Consider the following 18,017-nt stretch of genomic DNA (forward strand, 5'->3'; position numbering starts at 1 on the left):
CCCTCTATTAAACCAAATTTCCTCATCAGAAAACTGAGAGTAATAATATTTATTAGGATACCATTTATAAAGAATAACATATAATAGGATGCTATATATACATATATATATATATTACTAAAGCACAGTGCCAAACACAGTCCACACTCAATAAATGCTGGCTGTTAGAACTTATAAGATCTAAGCCTGTATGTGATAATGTAGTTACTTTGCAATATGAATAACTACTTTAAAATAAGCATGCTGTTAACATCTTCATGTTAAAGTCATTGATATTATGAGTTAAAGTGCATGGCAAGGAGAAGAGAAGATTTGTAGTATTAATTCATCTCTCCTCTGCCATGTTTCTGATCTGCTTTACACATCAGATGGCCAGAGTTTAGGGGTATCGCTGAAGGAAAAAAAACTCCCAAAGGTTACTGTGTATCATCTGCATGCTTCAGAGCATAAGCAAATTACTGGCTGGTCAGATGAAGGGGAAACACAGTGGGATGAACCCACTGTGGCCACACCTCTATTTTAAGGCTACCTGGCCAAAAAAAAAAAAAGACTGAAGCAAAGTTATTTTAACAAATAGGAGTAGAAGTGATTACTTTCTCCTGTCGTTCAACAGCTTATCACCCGGGGAGTAACCTCACAAATTTAATAGAGGTCACATCTTGGCCTACTTGGCTGAAAACCATTGCTCCTGAAGCTCTGACAGTACTTTTAAGTCCACTGATGTGTGAACAAAATTCTCTGTCTCTCTCAACCCTGCATCCTCTGCCTCTTCCAGGGGACATTCAGTAGATCCATGTGGCACCATGTGGAAAGTTACAAGGGATGATCTCTCTGATTCACTCCTCTTTCGTATCACAAAATGATAGAAAATTTAAGACCAATGAGAGTTATCCGACAGTGTAGAGCTTCCTTCCTCTCTGTTAAAGGAGTAGAAAAAGGTATTTGTTGAAAATGAAAACTATGAGTTGCAACTTTCAGGCTCGAACATTTAATTTGGTATCCGATAGAAATTTTAGAGGCCCTGCTGAGGAATGTGCAGGTTGGACCCTAATAATTGGGCTTAATTCTTGTCTCCCCATATATATAAACCCACATAAATAGACTTTTTAAAAAGTACAATAGCTGCAAAAATCTCCCAGACAACAGTTAGCATTTTCAAAGCACAAAGGCCCAAGGTAGAACAGTGATAAAAAATAGATTGTTACTCAGACCTGTTGCACGCCCAACTCGTAGACACAAGATGTTTTGCAGCTAGAATGCCAACAGTCTCCACTTTCTCATCTTTTCAACACTCTGGAGCATTCTGAAATAAATAGTTAAAAAAAAAAATTGAGCCAAGCTTCTTCACCTCTGCTTTTTTCTTTCTTGATTATTATTTAGTTTAGATTTACCATGCTTTTCATCAGTTTTGTTAATTTATATTTTCCTAGAAAATCATCGGTTTCATCCAGATTTTAAAATCTGTCCTTGCAGTGGAGAACTTTACCTTCTTAGAACACTGTAAAGACCTATGTGTGAGTGGTTTCATTTCCTGCTCATCCTCAGTATTAAGTAGTTTTGTTTACCCTATTTATTTCTTAACTAGAGTTCCAGAGATTTGTAGTGCATTTGTTTAAAGCAACACACTCTTAGGTTAATTTCTTCTCTCACTCTGCTTTCAAATTCATTCATTTTGGCTACTATCATGGCTTTCTTACTTTTTTTTCCTTTTGCTTTCCTTGGGGTTCTTTTACTTGAATACTTAATTCATTTATTTTAGTTTTTGTTGTAAGCTTCTGTGTTTTACTTAGGAAAAAATATCATAGCTTTTTTCCCCATGTCTTTTACCCAGAGCTGGATTAGAAAATGTGGGTTTATTATTCTGTAAAACTTTACCACCTTCTTTCCTTAATTACTTCTAAGACTAAACCTTTTTTTGTAGCTAGGTTAGTTGTTTGTGTTTCATCATTTATGGATTATCTGTTCCATTCCTTTATCAATTATTTTTTATGGTTTTACTATGTTTTTTGTGACTGTCACTTTCTGTGGACTCAGTCATGGGAGTGTGGGGTTTTGCCATGGTCTGCATTTCTTTTCCAGTCCTGCAGAATGGGACTCCTCTGGAGAAATGCCTCTTGCTCTGCCGCAGCCCTTCTCAGGCACAGGTGTCATGCACAGATGCCTAGCACTGAGGGACCTTCTTTGCTATGTGGGACAGAGACCTTGGGAGTGAAGCCAGTGTAAAAGGAACAGAGCTGAAGATGGCTCAACATTGAACCCTGAAGATGTTGTCTTGGATCAAAGACATGAAGAATCATTCTGAAAGCCAGTAGTCTTCTGATTATTTTGAATAATTAATTGAAATTGGGGAATTGGTGGAAATAATGGAAGTTACAAAGAATTCGAAACAAATTGCAGAATACATCTTAAACTAGAAGCAGTAAGCAAAGAATCAGTATGAAGTGAAATCAAATTATTAATATGAATGTGGGAATGCTTGTTCACTTCCACCTTGGATACTGACCTTTATACATGGATACAAAGAAATGCACTAATACTGGAATGAGGGGGGTGAAATAGCACTGAAAGCCCCAGAAATGAGTACTGAGAGGAAAGTGGAGACTGTTGGCATTCTAGCTGCAAAACATCTTGTGTCTACGAGTTGGGCGTGCAACAGGTCTGAGTAACAATCTATTTTTTATCACTGTTCTACCTTGGGCCTTTGTGCTTTGAAAATGCTAACTGTTGTCTGGGAGATTTTTGCAGCTATTGTACTTTTTAAAAAGTCTATTTATGTGGGTTTATATATATGGGGAGACAAGAATTAAGCCCAATTATTAGGGTCCAACCTGCACATTCCTCAGCAGGGCCTCTAAAATTTCTATCGGATACCAAATTAAATGTTCGAGCCTGAAAGTTGCAACTCATAGTTTTCATTTTCAACAAATACCTTTTTCTACTCCTTTAACAGAGAGGAAGGAAGCTCTACACTGTCGGATAACTCTCATTGGTCTTAAATTTTCTATCATTTTGTGATACGAAAGAGGAGTGAATCAGAGAGATCATCCCTTGTAACTTTCCACATGGTGCCACACGGATCTACTGAATGTCCCCTGGAAGAGGCAGAGGATGCAGGGTTGAGAGAGACAGAGAATTTTGTTCACACATCAGTGGACTTAAAAGTACTGTCAGAGCTTCAGGAGCAATGGTTTTCAGCCAAGTAGGCCAAGATGTGACCTCTATTAAATTTGTGAGGTTACTCCCCGGGTGATAAGCTGTTGAACGACAGGAGAAAGTAATCACTTCTACTCCTATTTGTTAAAATAACTTTGCTTCAGTCTTTTTTTTTTTTTGGCCAGATAGTCTTAAAATAGAGGTGTGGCCACAGTGGGTTCATCCCACTGTGTTTCCCCTTCATCTGACCAGCCAGTAATTTGCTTATGCTCTGAAGCATGCAGATGATACACAGTAACCTTTGGGAGTTTTTTTTTCCTTCAGCGATACCCCTAAACTCTGGCCATCTGATGTGTAAAGCAGATCAGAAACATGGCAGAGGAGAGATGAATTAATACTACAAATCTTCTCTTCTCCTTGCCATGCACTTTAACTCATAATATCAATGACTTTAACATGAAGATGTTAACAGCATGCTTATTTTAAAGTAGTTATTCATATTGCAAAGTAACTACATTATCACATACAGGCTTAGATCTTATAAGTTCTAACAGCCAGCATTTATTGAGTGTGGACTCACGTGTTTCTACACGTATCTAATCATGGATTAGTTGTTCATGGAATGGCACTGGGCAGCCCCAGTGCAATGATCACAGACGCTAGGGCCAGAAGTCCGGGGAAAATCCCAAATTCTGTGGACTGAGCAAGTTACTTAAGTTCTCTGAATTCCAATTTTCTCATCTGTAAAATGAGCATGAAAATAATACTTCCTACCTACGGTGATTATTAAATGAATTAATAGGTTTTCATCACTTTATTGCCTGTAACATAGCACTATTTAAATGTTTGCACTTGTTATCACAGTATTGCTTTTATAAAAAGTATTGCACAAATATAAAAATAAAATTAGTGATGTAGCCAAGAGTCTTGAAATGCTCTCCTAAAATGCAGAGGTAAAAAAAAAGTCAGAGACCCTAATAAATAATGAAAAATAGAGGTGAGTGATGCAACATAAGAATAATTTTCTTAATAAAGAAGACACACAGTTAGATTGGGACCAATAATCAGAGATATAACTGATGAAAACTTTTCTAAGTTGGAAAAAAATAGATGTGAATGCAAACAAAGATTTTACCTCTTTGCAAGAAAAATAGCTGAAAATAGAACATCTCTGGAGTCATGGTAGTAGTAATTTTGAATTAGAAGAAGAAAAAAATGCTATACACTTGGGAATAAAGAAAAAAATCAACATAAGAACCTATTTTAAATTATATTTGATTTCAAAAAACTTTTTTTTCTCTGCATGCTAAATACCAGAATGTAAATGGAGAACTGTGTATTGCTGGAGAACAGTTCTCTCCCAAGAATTCCCAACTCAACTACGTTACACATCAGTAAAAATACACTCTTAACTATTCATGAGCTCAGAAAAGTTAGTTACCACCCATATAGACTTTTTTTTGAAAAAATTACTTGGACGCTGAAAGGTCATTAAGAAAAAAATAGAAACAAAAATGATTAAGTCATTGTACAAAAGGACTTGCTGGTTTCCCTTTGTGAATATCACTAAACACAGTCTTTATCTCATGGCCCAACAGACTACAATAACAAGAATGTGGAAATACTAATGTTATCCTTTTTTAGAGGTGTGTAAGTAAAACTTCAAAGCAAATATCATCAAGAGATGTTACCTCTTATTATCGAAATAAATCTATAATTTGACACAGAAAAATCTTACAGAAAACTCTTTTCTTAAGATATGATTTATTTTCTCATCCCAACCCTCAGATAAACATTATTACAATTATCCTTTAAAAAGGAAGGGATAAAATGAAAGACACCTAAATCTTAACATGGTTATTATCATTTTTTTTTTTTTGACACAGAGTCTCAGTTTGTCACCCTGGGTAGAGTGCTGTGGCCTCAAACTCTTAGGCTCAAGCAATCCTCCAGCCTCAGCCTCCCAAGTAGCTGGGGCTACCAGAGCATACCACCATGTCTGGCTGGTTTTAGAGATGGGGGTCTCACTGTTGTTCAGTCTGGCCTCAAACTTGTGAGCTAAAGCGACCAGCCTGCCTTGGCCTCTCAGAGTGCTAGGATTACAGGCCTGAGCCACCGTGCCCAGCCTTTAACATGATTATTTTTAAATTAAATTTTACTTTGAGAAAATTGTAAATAAATATGCAGTTGAAATACCAAAAGCTCTTCCATGTACCATTTATGCAGTTTCTCCCAGTGGCAATGTCTGGCAAAATTATAGCACAGTATCCCAGCTAGAATATTAACATTAATGCAATCCACCAACCTTAAGATTTCTCCAGTTTTACTGGCACCAGGGCATGTGTTTGTATGTGGGTGTGTGCACTACTTCTGCACAATTTTGTGGCATGTGCATCTGCATATCCACCCACAAATGTCCAGATACATTACAGCTCCATCACCACAGGGTTCCTTCCTGTTGGCCTTTAATAATGACAGCCCCTATCCAGTCTCTAAGCCCTCATGGTCCCTAGTCTGTTCTCCATTCCTGTAATTGTGTCGTGTAATCACACTGTATAGAACCCTTTGGAATTGGTTTTTCTCACTCAGCATATTCTCCAAAGATTCATTTAAGTCATTTTATGTATCACTAGTTTTTCCTTCCTATTGCTGAGGGGTACTCATAGGATGCATGTACCATTATGTTTAATCATTCACCCATTGAAGGACACTTAGGTTGCTTCCAGTATGGGGTTATTTTATGAACTTAGTTGCTATAAACACTCTTGTATAGATTTTTGTGTAACCGTAACTCTTAATTTTTCTGAAATAAGTACCCATGAATGTATTTAGGCTGTGTGGCAGTTACATACCTTTTTTTCTCTCACTTTCTCTCCCTCTCTCTTTTTTGTTTTTGTATTTCAATACCTGTAGGGGGTACAAATGTTTTTTGTTACCTGAATGAAATGTATATTGCTGAAGTCACGACTTCAAGTGTACTGTCACCAGAGTAGTGTACGTTGTATCCAATAGTTAGATGTATATCCCTTACACCGCTTCCTGCCTTCCCACCCTTCCCTTTTCTTAGTAGTCAATGTCCGTTACACCACTTTATGAACATACTTACCTCCATTTGGCTCCCACCCATGAGCGAGTACGTGTGGTATTTGTTTTTCCATTCCTAATATACTTCGTTAGTTGCATATTTTTTAAAAAGCTGCCGTACTGTTCTCTCCCGTGGCTATACCATTTCACATGGCTATCAGTGATGGGTGATAGATGCATTTCTCCGCATTCTCAGTTTGGGGCGCTCCTTTTTTTTTATTTTAGTCATTCTGATTGGTGCATCTCATTATAGTTTTAATCTGCATTTCTCTAATGACTACTGATGTCAAACATCTTTTTAATATGTTTATTTGCCATCTATTTATCCTTTTCAGTGAAATATCTATTCATATCTTTTGTTCACTCTCAAATTGGATTATTTTGGTTATTTTTTACTGTTTTGACTCCATTATGGCCACAGAACATACTCAGAATTACTTCAGTTTATCAATGTCTTGAAGTTTGTTTTATGGTCCAAGACGTGGTCTGTATTACACAGGCCAGGGAAAAAACATACATTCTACTATTGTTGTGTAAAATGTTTTATGCACAGACATTTATTTGATTTTATTCATTCACAAATAAAATTTTATTTATTATTTTTATTAACTTATTTATTTTATTTTATTCATAAATATATATAATATAAATATATATAATATGTAACATATATATAGAAATAATGTAACATTATATTTATGCACAAGACATGTACATATATCTTACATGTATGTGTCAGTTACACCCTGTTCTTTGTGTTGTTCAGGCCTGTGTCTTTACTGATTTTGTTCTAGTATTTCTGTCATTTGCAGAAAGGGGGAATTGAAATCTTCAACTGTATTTGTAACATGAGTATATTTTAATTTACATCTTTTAGTTTTCTAATTAATAAAAGAAAATGAAAAATACATGAAAAAGCAAAATAAAATTACATATTGTTTATCCTCTATTATGATACAAAACCAGAAAAAGTACAGAAAAAATGTGGCAAACATTAGTGGCAATTATATATGGTGATAGGGTTGTGAATAACGTTCTCTCTCCTCTCAGTTTGTTTATAATTTCCAAAAATTATAAAAAGTATATAAAAATTTTTTAAATTACTGATTAAATGATAAACATTTGATAACCCAAATAGTGCCATGTACATAAAGATTTATTGCTCTCTTTTCAATTGTCAGGGATCACTCAAAATTATATGCAAGAAATAGAGTGAGCAAACACTCTTCATACAGTGTTTAAATGAGAGAACCTATTAGCAATATAATCTTGCTAATGATGAACCTAATTAAAGAAAAATGTGTGGCTGTATTTTTAAGAAGATGACCCACAGTAAAATACTTACTATTATTTTGAGACGGTGGATGAGGGGTCGAGATCTAGCCCACCATTATGAATAACCTCCCACGGTTACTGATAACCTCCTGACCCTCCCCGCAAAGAGACAAAGATGTGGAAATGAGGAAAAGGAGAAGTCTCACTGGCACCCAGGGACCTTACAAAAACAGGGCAAGTTACTCCATTATTCTAAAAATATTTTTTGCTTAGCTAGTTGACCAGTAACCACAGTGCCATAAATCTGTTTCTGTACCTACTGGTTGTGAAATCGGTCATTTGCTTGCTGCTTCTGTGCTTCATCATTAACCCTAGGAAAACTGTTTCCAAACTGGTCAGGACTGCACTTCTGACTTAAGAAGGCAGTGGGCCAGCCAGTCTTAATAAAGGCTTCACTGGCATTTTACAACTGATTTGTCTGGTGGTCCTTCTCGCTCATGCCATAACAATTTATGCTATTAATGTAACTTTTTTTCTATGTTTTTAAATAAGCTTTGAAATCTTTATGCCCAATTTCTAAAAATAAGTTAAATATTTGTTTCTTAAAAGAACTTTGCAATAGTGAATTGTGCTGCAATAAACATTTGAGTGCAGGTGTTTTTTTTTCTTGATAAAATGACTTATTCTCCTTTGAATAGTGGTGGGAATGCTGGATCAAATAGTAAGTGTACTTTTAGTTCTTTGAGAACTCTCTGTACTATTTTCCACAGAGGTTGTACTAATGTGCAGTCTCATAACAACATAGACACACGCCTTTCTCTCTGCATCTACATCAGCATCTATTGTTTTTGGACTTTTTAATAAAAGCCATCCTATCCCAAAGAACTTAAAATATACCTTCCAAATAATCCTGCAATCCCATTACTAGGAATCTATCTATCCCGAAGAAAAAAAAATCATTCTATCCTAAGGACACTTGCACTAGATTGTTTATTGCAGCTCAATTCACAATTGCCAAGATGTGAAATCCACCCAGGTGCCCATCAACCCATTAATGGATAAATAAACTGTGGTATATGTATACCATGGAGTACTATTCAGTCATAGAAATAGATGGAGACTTTACATGTTTTGTATTAACCTGGATAGAGTTGAAGAACTTTCTCTTTAGCAAAGTACACAAGAATGGAAAAGCAAATATCCAATATATTCAATACTAACATGAAGCCAGGAGATGAACTAATACACTGCCACACAAGAGAAAATCTCAATTTAATTCAAACTGGAGGGAGGGGAAAGAGGGCAAAGGAGGTGGGGTGGTGTGGTCTCATCTAATGGGCACAAAGTAAGTTGGGGGGGAGTGGCACAACTACAACAAGGATCTCACCTAACAAATGCAAACACTGTAACCTAATGAATTACACCCTCATATTAGTCTGAAATTTCAAACACAAATAAATAATAAAAGCCATTATAATAGAGTAAGGTGATAGAACTTTGAGAATCCTGAAAAGTGATTTTTAACTTCAAAGTATAACTATCATGTTATTTTCAGAAAATGATCATTTTTTGGTAAAATACATATTTTCTTATTAAAATATGAGGTTATGATTCTAATTTAGCCCTGAAATCTCATTGTTGCATCTTATTAAAATAATAGCTATATTCATAAGAATTTGGCTGCATTTTTCCTTACATTAATATTCCACTTTTAATTTGTCCATACTGAATTCAAAAATATTGTAAGGTTCTTCTTTGAAATAGAAAATTAACACCTAACATTAATTTTTCCTAATTAAAAGTCTTCTTGCTGATATACTAGTTCTGGCAATTTAAAAGTTTTTTATTCTTTAACTCCATGACTTATTTTATCAGAGATTTAAACTACATAGTTTTAAACAAATATAAGTTTAACAAAGTCACCCTTCTTACATTCCGACAAATTCACACTACATTAAAGTCTTTGATCTTCTGGAGAATTAACTTCTCAACGTGTATAAAGTCTATATGGACATTTTTAAATTCTGTAACATATTTGGAATATTCTTCATGTTCCTGACTCCAGCATTTTGTCTATAGGTACCTATAATTCTACCTTTAACATCAACATATTTAATAGTTTTCCATGTCCCAAAGCTTATTTTAAAGATGTGCTATTTTAGAAGAGAATAAAGCACTCTTTGATAAAATCCATAAAGTTCTCCACCTTACAACACTTGATTGATAAAGTGAGATTACCACAAATATACATAAAGCCTACTCAGGAGACTGCCTGTGTTCCAACTTTAATGTGAATGAAAAATTATCCTTGTCTTTCACGCTGTGTTATAGTTTGGTTTCATGAAGTATTCTCATTAGCATGCTAAAATTGATCATTTTTATCCCTTTTATGGCCTCCAATCTTAGACAAATAGAGACTTTTGCAGACATTAGAAGATCAGGCTTTTATTCTTCACTTTCTCTCAGTTTATAGACAAAGCCTTTAATGTTGTAAAATCTGAAGGCTGCTTCTGTCCACCACCAAGGAGCTGTCCCATGAATGACCTCTGCATCCATCCCACAGACAGAGTGCTAAGAAAGAACAAGGAGCACATGTGCAGCTTGTTCCTTTTTTGTTTTTTTAAGATTTTATGGGAAGAGGAGTTTGGGGTATTTACAACTTGGGGGGAAATGTTGATTTCACTTAAAAGAATAAAATAATTGAGAAGGTCTAGAACTTTAATAAATAAACTACAAAATCTCTACTAATTTTGTTTCCCACTGATCTGTGGTTTGTAGTTATGTCATACAAAAAATCTTTTATTCCAGAGAACTGTATGCTTAGGTATTTGTGGGTCCCGTGGGATCAGATTGGTAGAAGAGCGAAACTGTGTCACACTAGCATGTTCATAACACCTCTTCAAATTATAGTTTAAGGGCTATTTACAACCACATTGACTGAGATCTGATTCTCAGGAATAATTACTACATCTGCATTAAATAATTTCCCTCTTTTATATCAAAGTTGTCAGGTGTTCTTTATGAAACACCCAAACTTAGCACTGACTAAAGTAGTTTTAAATGTATCTTCCACAAAATAGTCTTCACTTTTTTTCTCAAAATGATCAAGAAAAGTGTTTAGTAATGTTCACTTTGGAGAGCCTTTATAAAAACATGGATGAAAGTTAACACTTTTCTGAAGAATGTTTGGGGGCATTTGATCAGGTACCTGGTATGTATAGTTATTAACGGAATATAAATAATAGCTTATAGATATAAATAGCTATTATAATTAATAAAAAAAGATTAACATGCTGATGGAAATAGGTAGGAAATAGGAAACAAGTTTATACAGAGCTAAAAATAGCCAAAATTTATGGGGAAAAAACCTAATTAATTCAAAATAAAATGTGGAAGCAGCAGTCTTATCTGGAACATAGTGTAGTCAATAAATATTTATTGAGGGAGTGAATAAAGTAATATTTTTCACTCATTTCAACTTGCAAAGGGTTCTAAAAATAATATGAATCTCCAGAGCGAATAGGATACCCAAGCAAAAGATAATGGCATCAAATAACTGCCAACTTGAGACTCTGGGCACTCAGCACCTAGGTTCTGTACTCTTTTCTAGCTTATAGTTTGAGGATGAAATAAACAAAGGAAATACTTTTTTTCTGAGACAGAGTCTCACTTTGTCACCCTCGGTAGAGTGCTGTGCCATCACAGCTCGCTGCAACCTCCAGCTCTTGGCCTTGAGTCAGCCTCAGCCTCCCATGTAGCTGGAACTACAGGTGCTGCCACAATACCTGGCTATTTTTTTGTTGCAGTTTAGCCGGGGCGAGGTTTGAACCCTCCACCCTCAGTGTATGGGGCCAGTGCCCTACCCACTGAGCCACAGGTGCCACCCAAGGAGCTATATCTTAAAACAGAATATAGCCATATTTAAACAACTTGCACTTTAAAAAAATAATTGATAATAGTGTTAATGGGAAACCAGTCTCGAGTTGATGAAACAAAAATTATTTTAAAGTATATTATTTAAACAGGATTTAAAATAAAAGAAATTTTATATTAAGATATATAAATACCACTATCTTTGGTGAGAAAGGCTTTCCTGGTGCATGCACATTCCAGGGTAGAGAGGGGCCAAGAAGCAGGTGCCCTGTGCAGGCACTGCCCAGCGGCTGGGGCCGTTACCCTCCCACTCATCTCAATTCCAACAAACAGCAGCAAACTCCAGGGGGAAAGAGGGGCCCATCTACCCTTGTCATATTATTGACACTTCTCAATGTATGGGGTTCTCACATAAAAATTATTTTCTTCCTCTACAGTTTATCTCGGATGCCCAGAAACCATTGACTTCCTGGAATTTTTATTAAGTATTCCACATTCTTGCCATGGTTTTCAGATACTGCGACCTCTGCCAATATATTCTAATAAATTTTCACTTCTTTTCTTTCAATAACATCCTAGAGAATATGATTCAGACTCAAATTAATCACTGATCATGTTAATGGCTCCGAGGAGTTTACTTCCGATACCCCTTATTATATTAAATCAAACTCAATCGTGTGCTGGAGCATTGCTCGGCTGGGTTTTTATAAAAGCACTGGTATTTAATATGATTTATGCCTGGCTTTCTGTTAATATCTTTGCTTATTGTATGCTTTATTTTTAAAACAGACATTCTTAGCAATTGGCACTCCTTTAAAATCTATCATACTTTTAAAACATTTTACAGGAAGCATTGTAGAGTAAAATGTGTCTCTTACTTTATATTATAGTCCATAACAGTGAGCAGGAACAATTTATTTAATTTACAATCAAAACATTAATATTTTACTTGTAGTTTGCAAAAAGTACATGTACATATACATATTTTGCTTCTTTAAAAGTAAGTTAGATGACAAGGTTATTAGGAAATTTAAAATATTGTATTTTTTAAGCTTTGCAGCAAAGGGGCAGTTCTGGGAAAACCCTTCGAAGCGTCAGCTGAAGACATAGCAAGCGTGGCGAGTTTCATCGAGACAAAGCTTGTTACCTGCTATCTACGGATGAGAAAACCTGACCTTGCCCTGAATCATGCACACAGGTAAACAAATTCTATTAGAATCATCACAGCTAAGGGCTGCTCAGGCTAGCAGAGGATGCTACCTGAGCTTGCCTAATCCCCTTCCATCTCATTTCAATTTAAAGATGAAACCAAAAATATTTATTTACTGCTTGATTTATGTTGAGTGAGATAATCATAAAGACCACAAAGAGAATCTGAAAACCTAATGGAAGAAACAGACGCATAAGGAAACTCAGAATGCCACGCAAGGTGAAAAGGCCGTCAGCTACAGCCAGGGTGCTGCAAGGAGGAAAGGAGGGGTAGAACAGAGCAAGGAGGAAGGCGGCATGAAGGGTGAGAAGGGTTCCCACAATTCCAGAAGAGATGGGGTAAGTGCAGGGCATTTCTGACTGGGAAGCATGACACATGACTCGAAAGTGGTGGATTATTTAGTGACCACAGGGCTGAGTCAAAGGATGTCAGCCTTCTTGCAGGACATGTTTCTGAAGGTGTGGATACACTTTACATCTACTCCATCACATTTTCCCTTTTATATTTCTATTCTTCGTTAGACCTCTGTATCGTTATTCTACCATATGACTTCCTAGAATCCCCAGGGTTTCCCAGGCCTATCTTTTCTTTTATAAAAATGCACCTCTCCTGTGTTTTATTTTCTAAGTCTTGCTCTCATGGGTAACAATCAGTTTTAATCTGCAGCACAGCTGAAGTGATTATGTTACGCCACTCAAAGAACTCTTTCTTTGAAATCATGATGCCTTTCTTCCTCTCTGCCTGCCTTAGAGCACTTTACCTAGAACTTTCAGGTTGCTGGTTTTCTTATCTCACATCCTGTATTTCTATTGGAGATAAACAGCAAACCTCATATCAACATGAAAATATGATTCCTGCTTTGTTAATAACCCTGGGGAACATAATTATCAGTTGTAATAAGACCCATGTAAGTGACAGATTTGTCAACATGGTAAAAGTCACTTACAAACCCACATACACTAGGAAGCTAAAGTTCTTTCTACCAGAGATTTTTCACAGCCCAGTACTGGGCTTGAGCTTAACCAACAGGCAACTAAATAATTTTGAAATTTACAAGATGGCCTACTTAAAGAAATTCTCCTGCTTAAGTAAACTATAAAAACTAAAAACAGATTCCCTTTATAATGAAAAGAAAATTCTACACTCTATATTATCTGGGAACACTGTATGCAACCATAGGTTCCAAATCCATTATCAAGAGATATGGTCTGTCAAAGAATATTACTCCATTTCCATTTGAAAAATATATATATATATTGGAAAGGTAACATGTATTTTAGTATGTCAAAATATTGCAATTTCTGGGTTACTTGGGTGACCTGTAAGCATAGAAGGAAAAATATTTGTATTTGGGACTAGCTCAGAAAATCTATGAGCATATGTAAACAACAAATTGAGATGCACTGAAAGTAATTATATTCTACTTTCTCCATGGCCTTCATTACATATAAAGAAAATATTTTCTTGATACTAGTGTGTGTTTGATGGGCTTTTCAATTGTATTTAATAATAAAATTACAAATGGCGAGGACAAGTCAAAATTCAATTCAATGTTATTAAAAATAAGTTATAGGAATGAAAGAGCAAAACTCTACAGTATGGCTTGGCACCCATAGCACAGCAGTTAGAGCACCAGCCACATACACCGAGGGTGGCAGGTACGATGCCACCCAGGGCCACCTAAACAACAACTGCAACAACAACAACCAAAAAAATAGCCGGGCATTGTAGTGGGCACCTAGAATCCCAGCTACTTGGGAGGCTGAGGCAAGAGAATTACTTAAGCCCAAAATTTTGAGGTGCTGCAAGCTGTGACGCCACTGCACACTACCCAGGGTGACATAGTGAGACTCTATCTCAAAACAAACAAACAAACAAAAAACAACTCTACTGCAATCCTGGTATAAGATTATTAAGATGCTATAATTTCTGAGAATATAAGAGTAAGTTTCAATAGGATCACTATCTAGAATTAGGAAACCTTTGTTCCAAAACTAGTGGTGGCCTTTCAAGATCTGTAAAGTTACTGAGGGGAACAGACACAACAATGAGTAGTAAATGATCTTCCCTATTAGTTTAGAATTAACTTTGTGCATTCTTTCCTACTATAAAATAATTTTTTCTTCTGTTTCCAAGCTGAACATTAAATAGGAATTACAAATCAATAAAGGTTAAACAGTCAATTCATACCATTGATAATGCACCAAGTGAAGTAAATCATTTAGCTGTTCTTGTCATAAGGCAGAACTGCAACAGTCAGTGGGTATGTTTGTAATATTAAGACATTTTTGAAGATCTTATACTTGAAAAAAGACTTTGAAATATGAATCAATAAATATGTTTTAAAAAATAAATTGATTAATTAATCAGGATACTTGATCTTTAATAACTCACAGCCATTTGCTACACACTGAATGCAGGATTCAGCTTTTGTATTATTATCACATGGTGATGGTTGATACTAATCATGAATCAAAATTAAAATACTCCTTTCTTGCATTTATTTGCATTTGCTGAAGCATCTTTAATTTTATGTAAATGTGAGGTCTACTGCATATTTTTAGGAGACTTGTTAACACAAAATTAACTTAAAAATCATCATGTAGTTTTGCTTGATAAAAATAAATATATATTGTTTGGTCATATAGAAGACAATAGAAACTATAACTTCTGGTTTATGATCAATAGTTATATTTTGAAGTTGATCAGCTAAACATTGACATTTAAACAACAATAATAAGTGATATAAAGTCTCTATAAACAACTATTTTCAAATGGCCTTCTTTTTTTTCTCATAACATATCCAAAGTGGCAAATATGGATATAGTTTTTTACTTTAACCAAAAGTAATACTTAGACTCACCAGTCAAATATATAACTGTCAGTTCACTTCATCAACAGTGCATTTTGTCAGTAGGTGTTTTGAACATTTCTAAAGACTGATTTCTAATTCTATCTTATGAAGAAAATATTGCTATAACTCTTCTCCAATCATATAATTATATTTTTATGTACATAATTGTAAAGATTTTAATGATCCATACTAGCTTTTATATAAGTCCCCACTTTAGAATTTTTGTTTATTTTTATTGCAGAATTGAAGGTCTAAAGTACCAAATATGTGGGAAAATATCCTGTTTTCTTTTTTTTAACTTAATCTTTATTAAATCATAACTATATACATTTATGGGGTATAATGTGATGATTTCCCATAAAATGTGGAATGCTTAAATCAAACTAATTAACATAATCATCACCTCACTTAACTTATTTTTGTGATAAGACATTTATACTATGCTCTTAGTTGTTTTGGAATGTATCCATGCACTGTGTACATTAGGTGAGATCCCACCAAATACCCTCCCTCCACTCACCCTTTCCCCTTCCCTCCCCTCTCCATACTCTTCCCCTCCTTTCTGGACTATATATGTGTTTTGTCATTGGTATGAATGTGTAAGTGTTTATATATTGGTTTCATAATAGTATTGAGAACACTGGATACTTTTTTTCCATTCTTAAGATACCTTACTAAGAAGAATATGTTTGGGCTCCATCCAGGTAAACAAAAAAGATATAAGGTCTCCCTCTTTTTATGGCTGCATAGTATTCTATGGTGTACACATACCACAATTTGTTTATCCATTAATGGGTTGATGGGCATTTAAGCTGCTTCCATGACTTGGCTATTGTGAATTGGGCTGCAATAAACATCCTGGTGCAAATGTCTTTGTTGTAAAATGATTTTTGTTCATCTGGGTAGATACAAGTTAATGATATTACAAGATCTAACGGGAGGTCAACTTTTAGTTCCTTGAGAATTCTCCATACTTCTTTCCCTGCACTCTCTTCTGGTATTTTATAGTTTCATGTCTTAAGTTTAAATCTTTTATCCAGTGAGAATAAATTTTTGTTAATGGTGAAAGGTGAGGGTCCAGTTTCAGTCTCCTACAGGTTGCTAGCCAATTCTCCCAACACCATTTGTAAAATAGCAAATCTGTCCCCAATGTATGTTTTTGTTAGGTTTATCAAAGAGCAAATGACAATACGTGCTTGTGTTCATCTCTTGCTTCTGTACTCTATACATACATCTACATCTCTATTTTTGTGCCAGTACTCATGCTGTTTTGATCACTATAGGATTAATGTAATCTGAAGTATCATAATGTGATGCCTCCTGATTTGTTTTTATTTCTGAGTAATATATTGGCTATTCAAGGTTTTTTCTGATTCCATATAAAATGAAGTACTATTTTTTCAAGTTCTTTAAATTAAGACATTGGTGTTTCAATAGGGATTGCATTAAATCTGTAGATTGCTTCAGGTAGCATGGACATTTTAACAATGTTGATTCTTCCCAACCATGAGCATGGCATGTTTTTCCATTTGTTAAAATCTTCTGCTGTTTCTTTTCTCAGGGTTTCATAGTTCTCATTATAGTGATTTTTCACTTCCTTTGTTAGATAAATTCCCAGGTATTTCATCTTCTTTGGCACTACTGTAAAAAGAATAGTCTTTGATTATATTTTCATCTTGACTGTTGTTGGCATATATAAAAGCTACTTATTTGTAAGTATCCTGAGACACTGCTATATTCCTTAATCGCTTCTAAGAGCTTTGTAGTTATGTCCCTGGGGTTTTCCAGGTATAAAATCAAGTCATCCACAAAGAGTAAGTTTTTTACCTCCTCTGACCCCATTTCAATATTCTTGATCCTCTTCTTTTGCCTGAATGCAATGGCTAGGACTTCCATTATTATGTTGAATAGGAGTGGTGACCATGGGCGCCCTTGTCTAGTTGAAGATCTGAGTGGAAATGTTTTCAATTTTACTACATTCAATATGATATTGGCTGTGGGTGTGCTATAGATGGCGTCTATCATTTTAAGAAATTTCCCATCTAAACCTACTTTCTTAAGTGTTCTGATCATGAAAGGCTGTTGGATATTATCAAAAGCTTTTTGTGAATCAACTGATAGAATCATATGGTCTTTGTTTTATATTTTATTTCTGTGGTGTATTATATTTATAGATTTACATATGTTGAACCATCCTTGTAACCCTAGGATAAAACCAACTTGATCATAGTGTATAATTTTTTTGATGTATTATTGAATTCTGTTTGCTAAGATCTTATTGAATATTTTTGCAATGATATTCATTAATGATATCATCTTCTTTCTTTGTTGGGTTCTTTCCTAGTTTGGGGATTAAGGTGATTTTTGCTTCATAGAATGTGCTGGGGAGGAGTACTTCTTTATCTATGTTTTGGAAAAGGTTATGCAATGTAGGTACTAGTTGTGATCTGAAGGTTTGGTAGAATTCATTTTTTTTTTTTTATTGAATGGTAACTATGTACATTAATGCACTTCTGGGGTACAGTGTGGGGTTTTCACATACAATCCGAACTACTTCCATCAAACTGG

At 35.1% G+C, this 18,017-nt stretch overlaps 1 protein-coding gene across 1 annotated transcript in view; it reads left to right on the forward strand.

The window, feature by feature from the left end:
* Nucleotides 1-18,017, forward strand: part of SPATA16 (spermatogenesis associated 16) — a 247,266-nt gene that overhangs the window by 34,974 nt on the left and 194,275 nt on the right. The window contains exon 2 of the mRNA XM_003794288.1: nucleotides 12,438-12,583. Within this exon, the coding sequence (XP_003794336.1) occupies nucleotides 12,438-12,583 (146 nt within the window). The remainder of the gene's footprint in view (nucleotides 1-12,437; nucleotides 12,584-18,017) is intronic.

The sequence above is a fragment of the Otolemur garnettii genome, unplaced genomic scaffold (genome assembly GCF_000181295.1).
Source record: "Otolemur garnettii isolate 467f Iridium unplaced genomic scaffold, OtoGar3 scaffold00078, whole genome shotgun sequence".
Classification (NCBI taxonomy): Eukaryota; Metazoa; Chordata; class Mammalia; order Primates; family Galagidae; genus Otolemur; species Otolemur garnettii.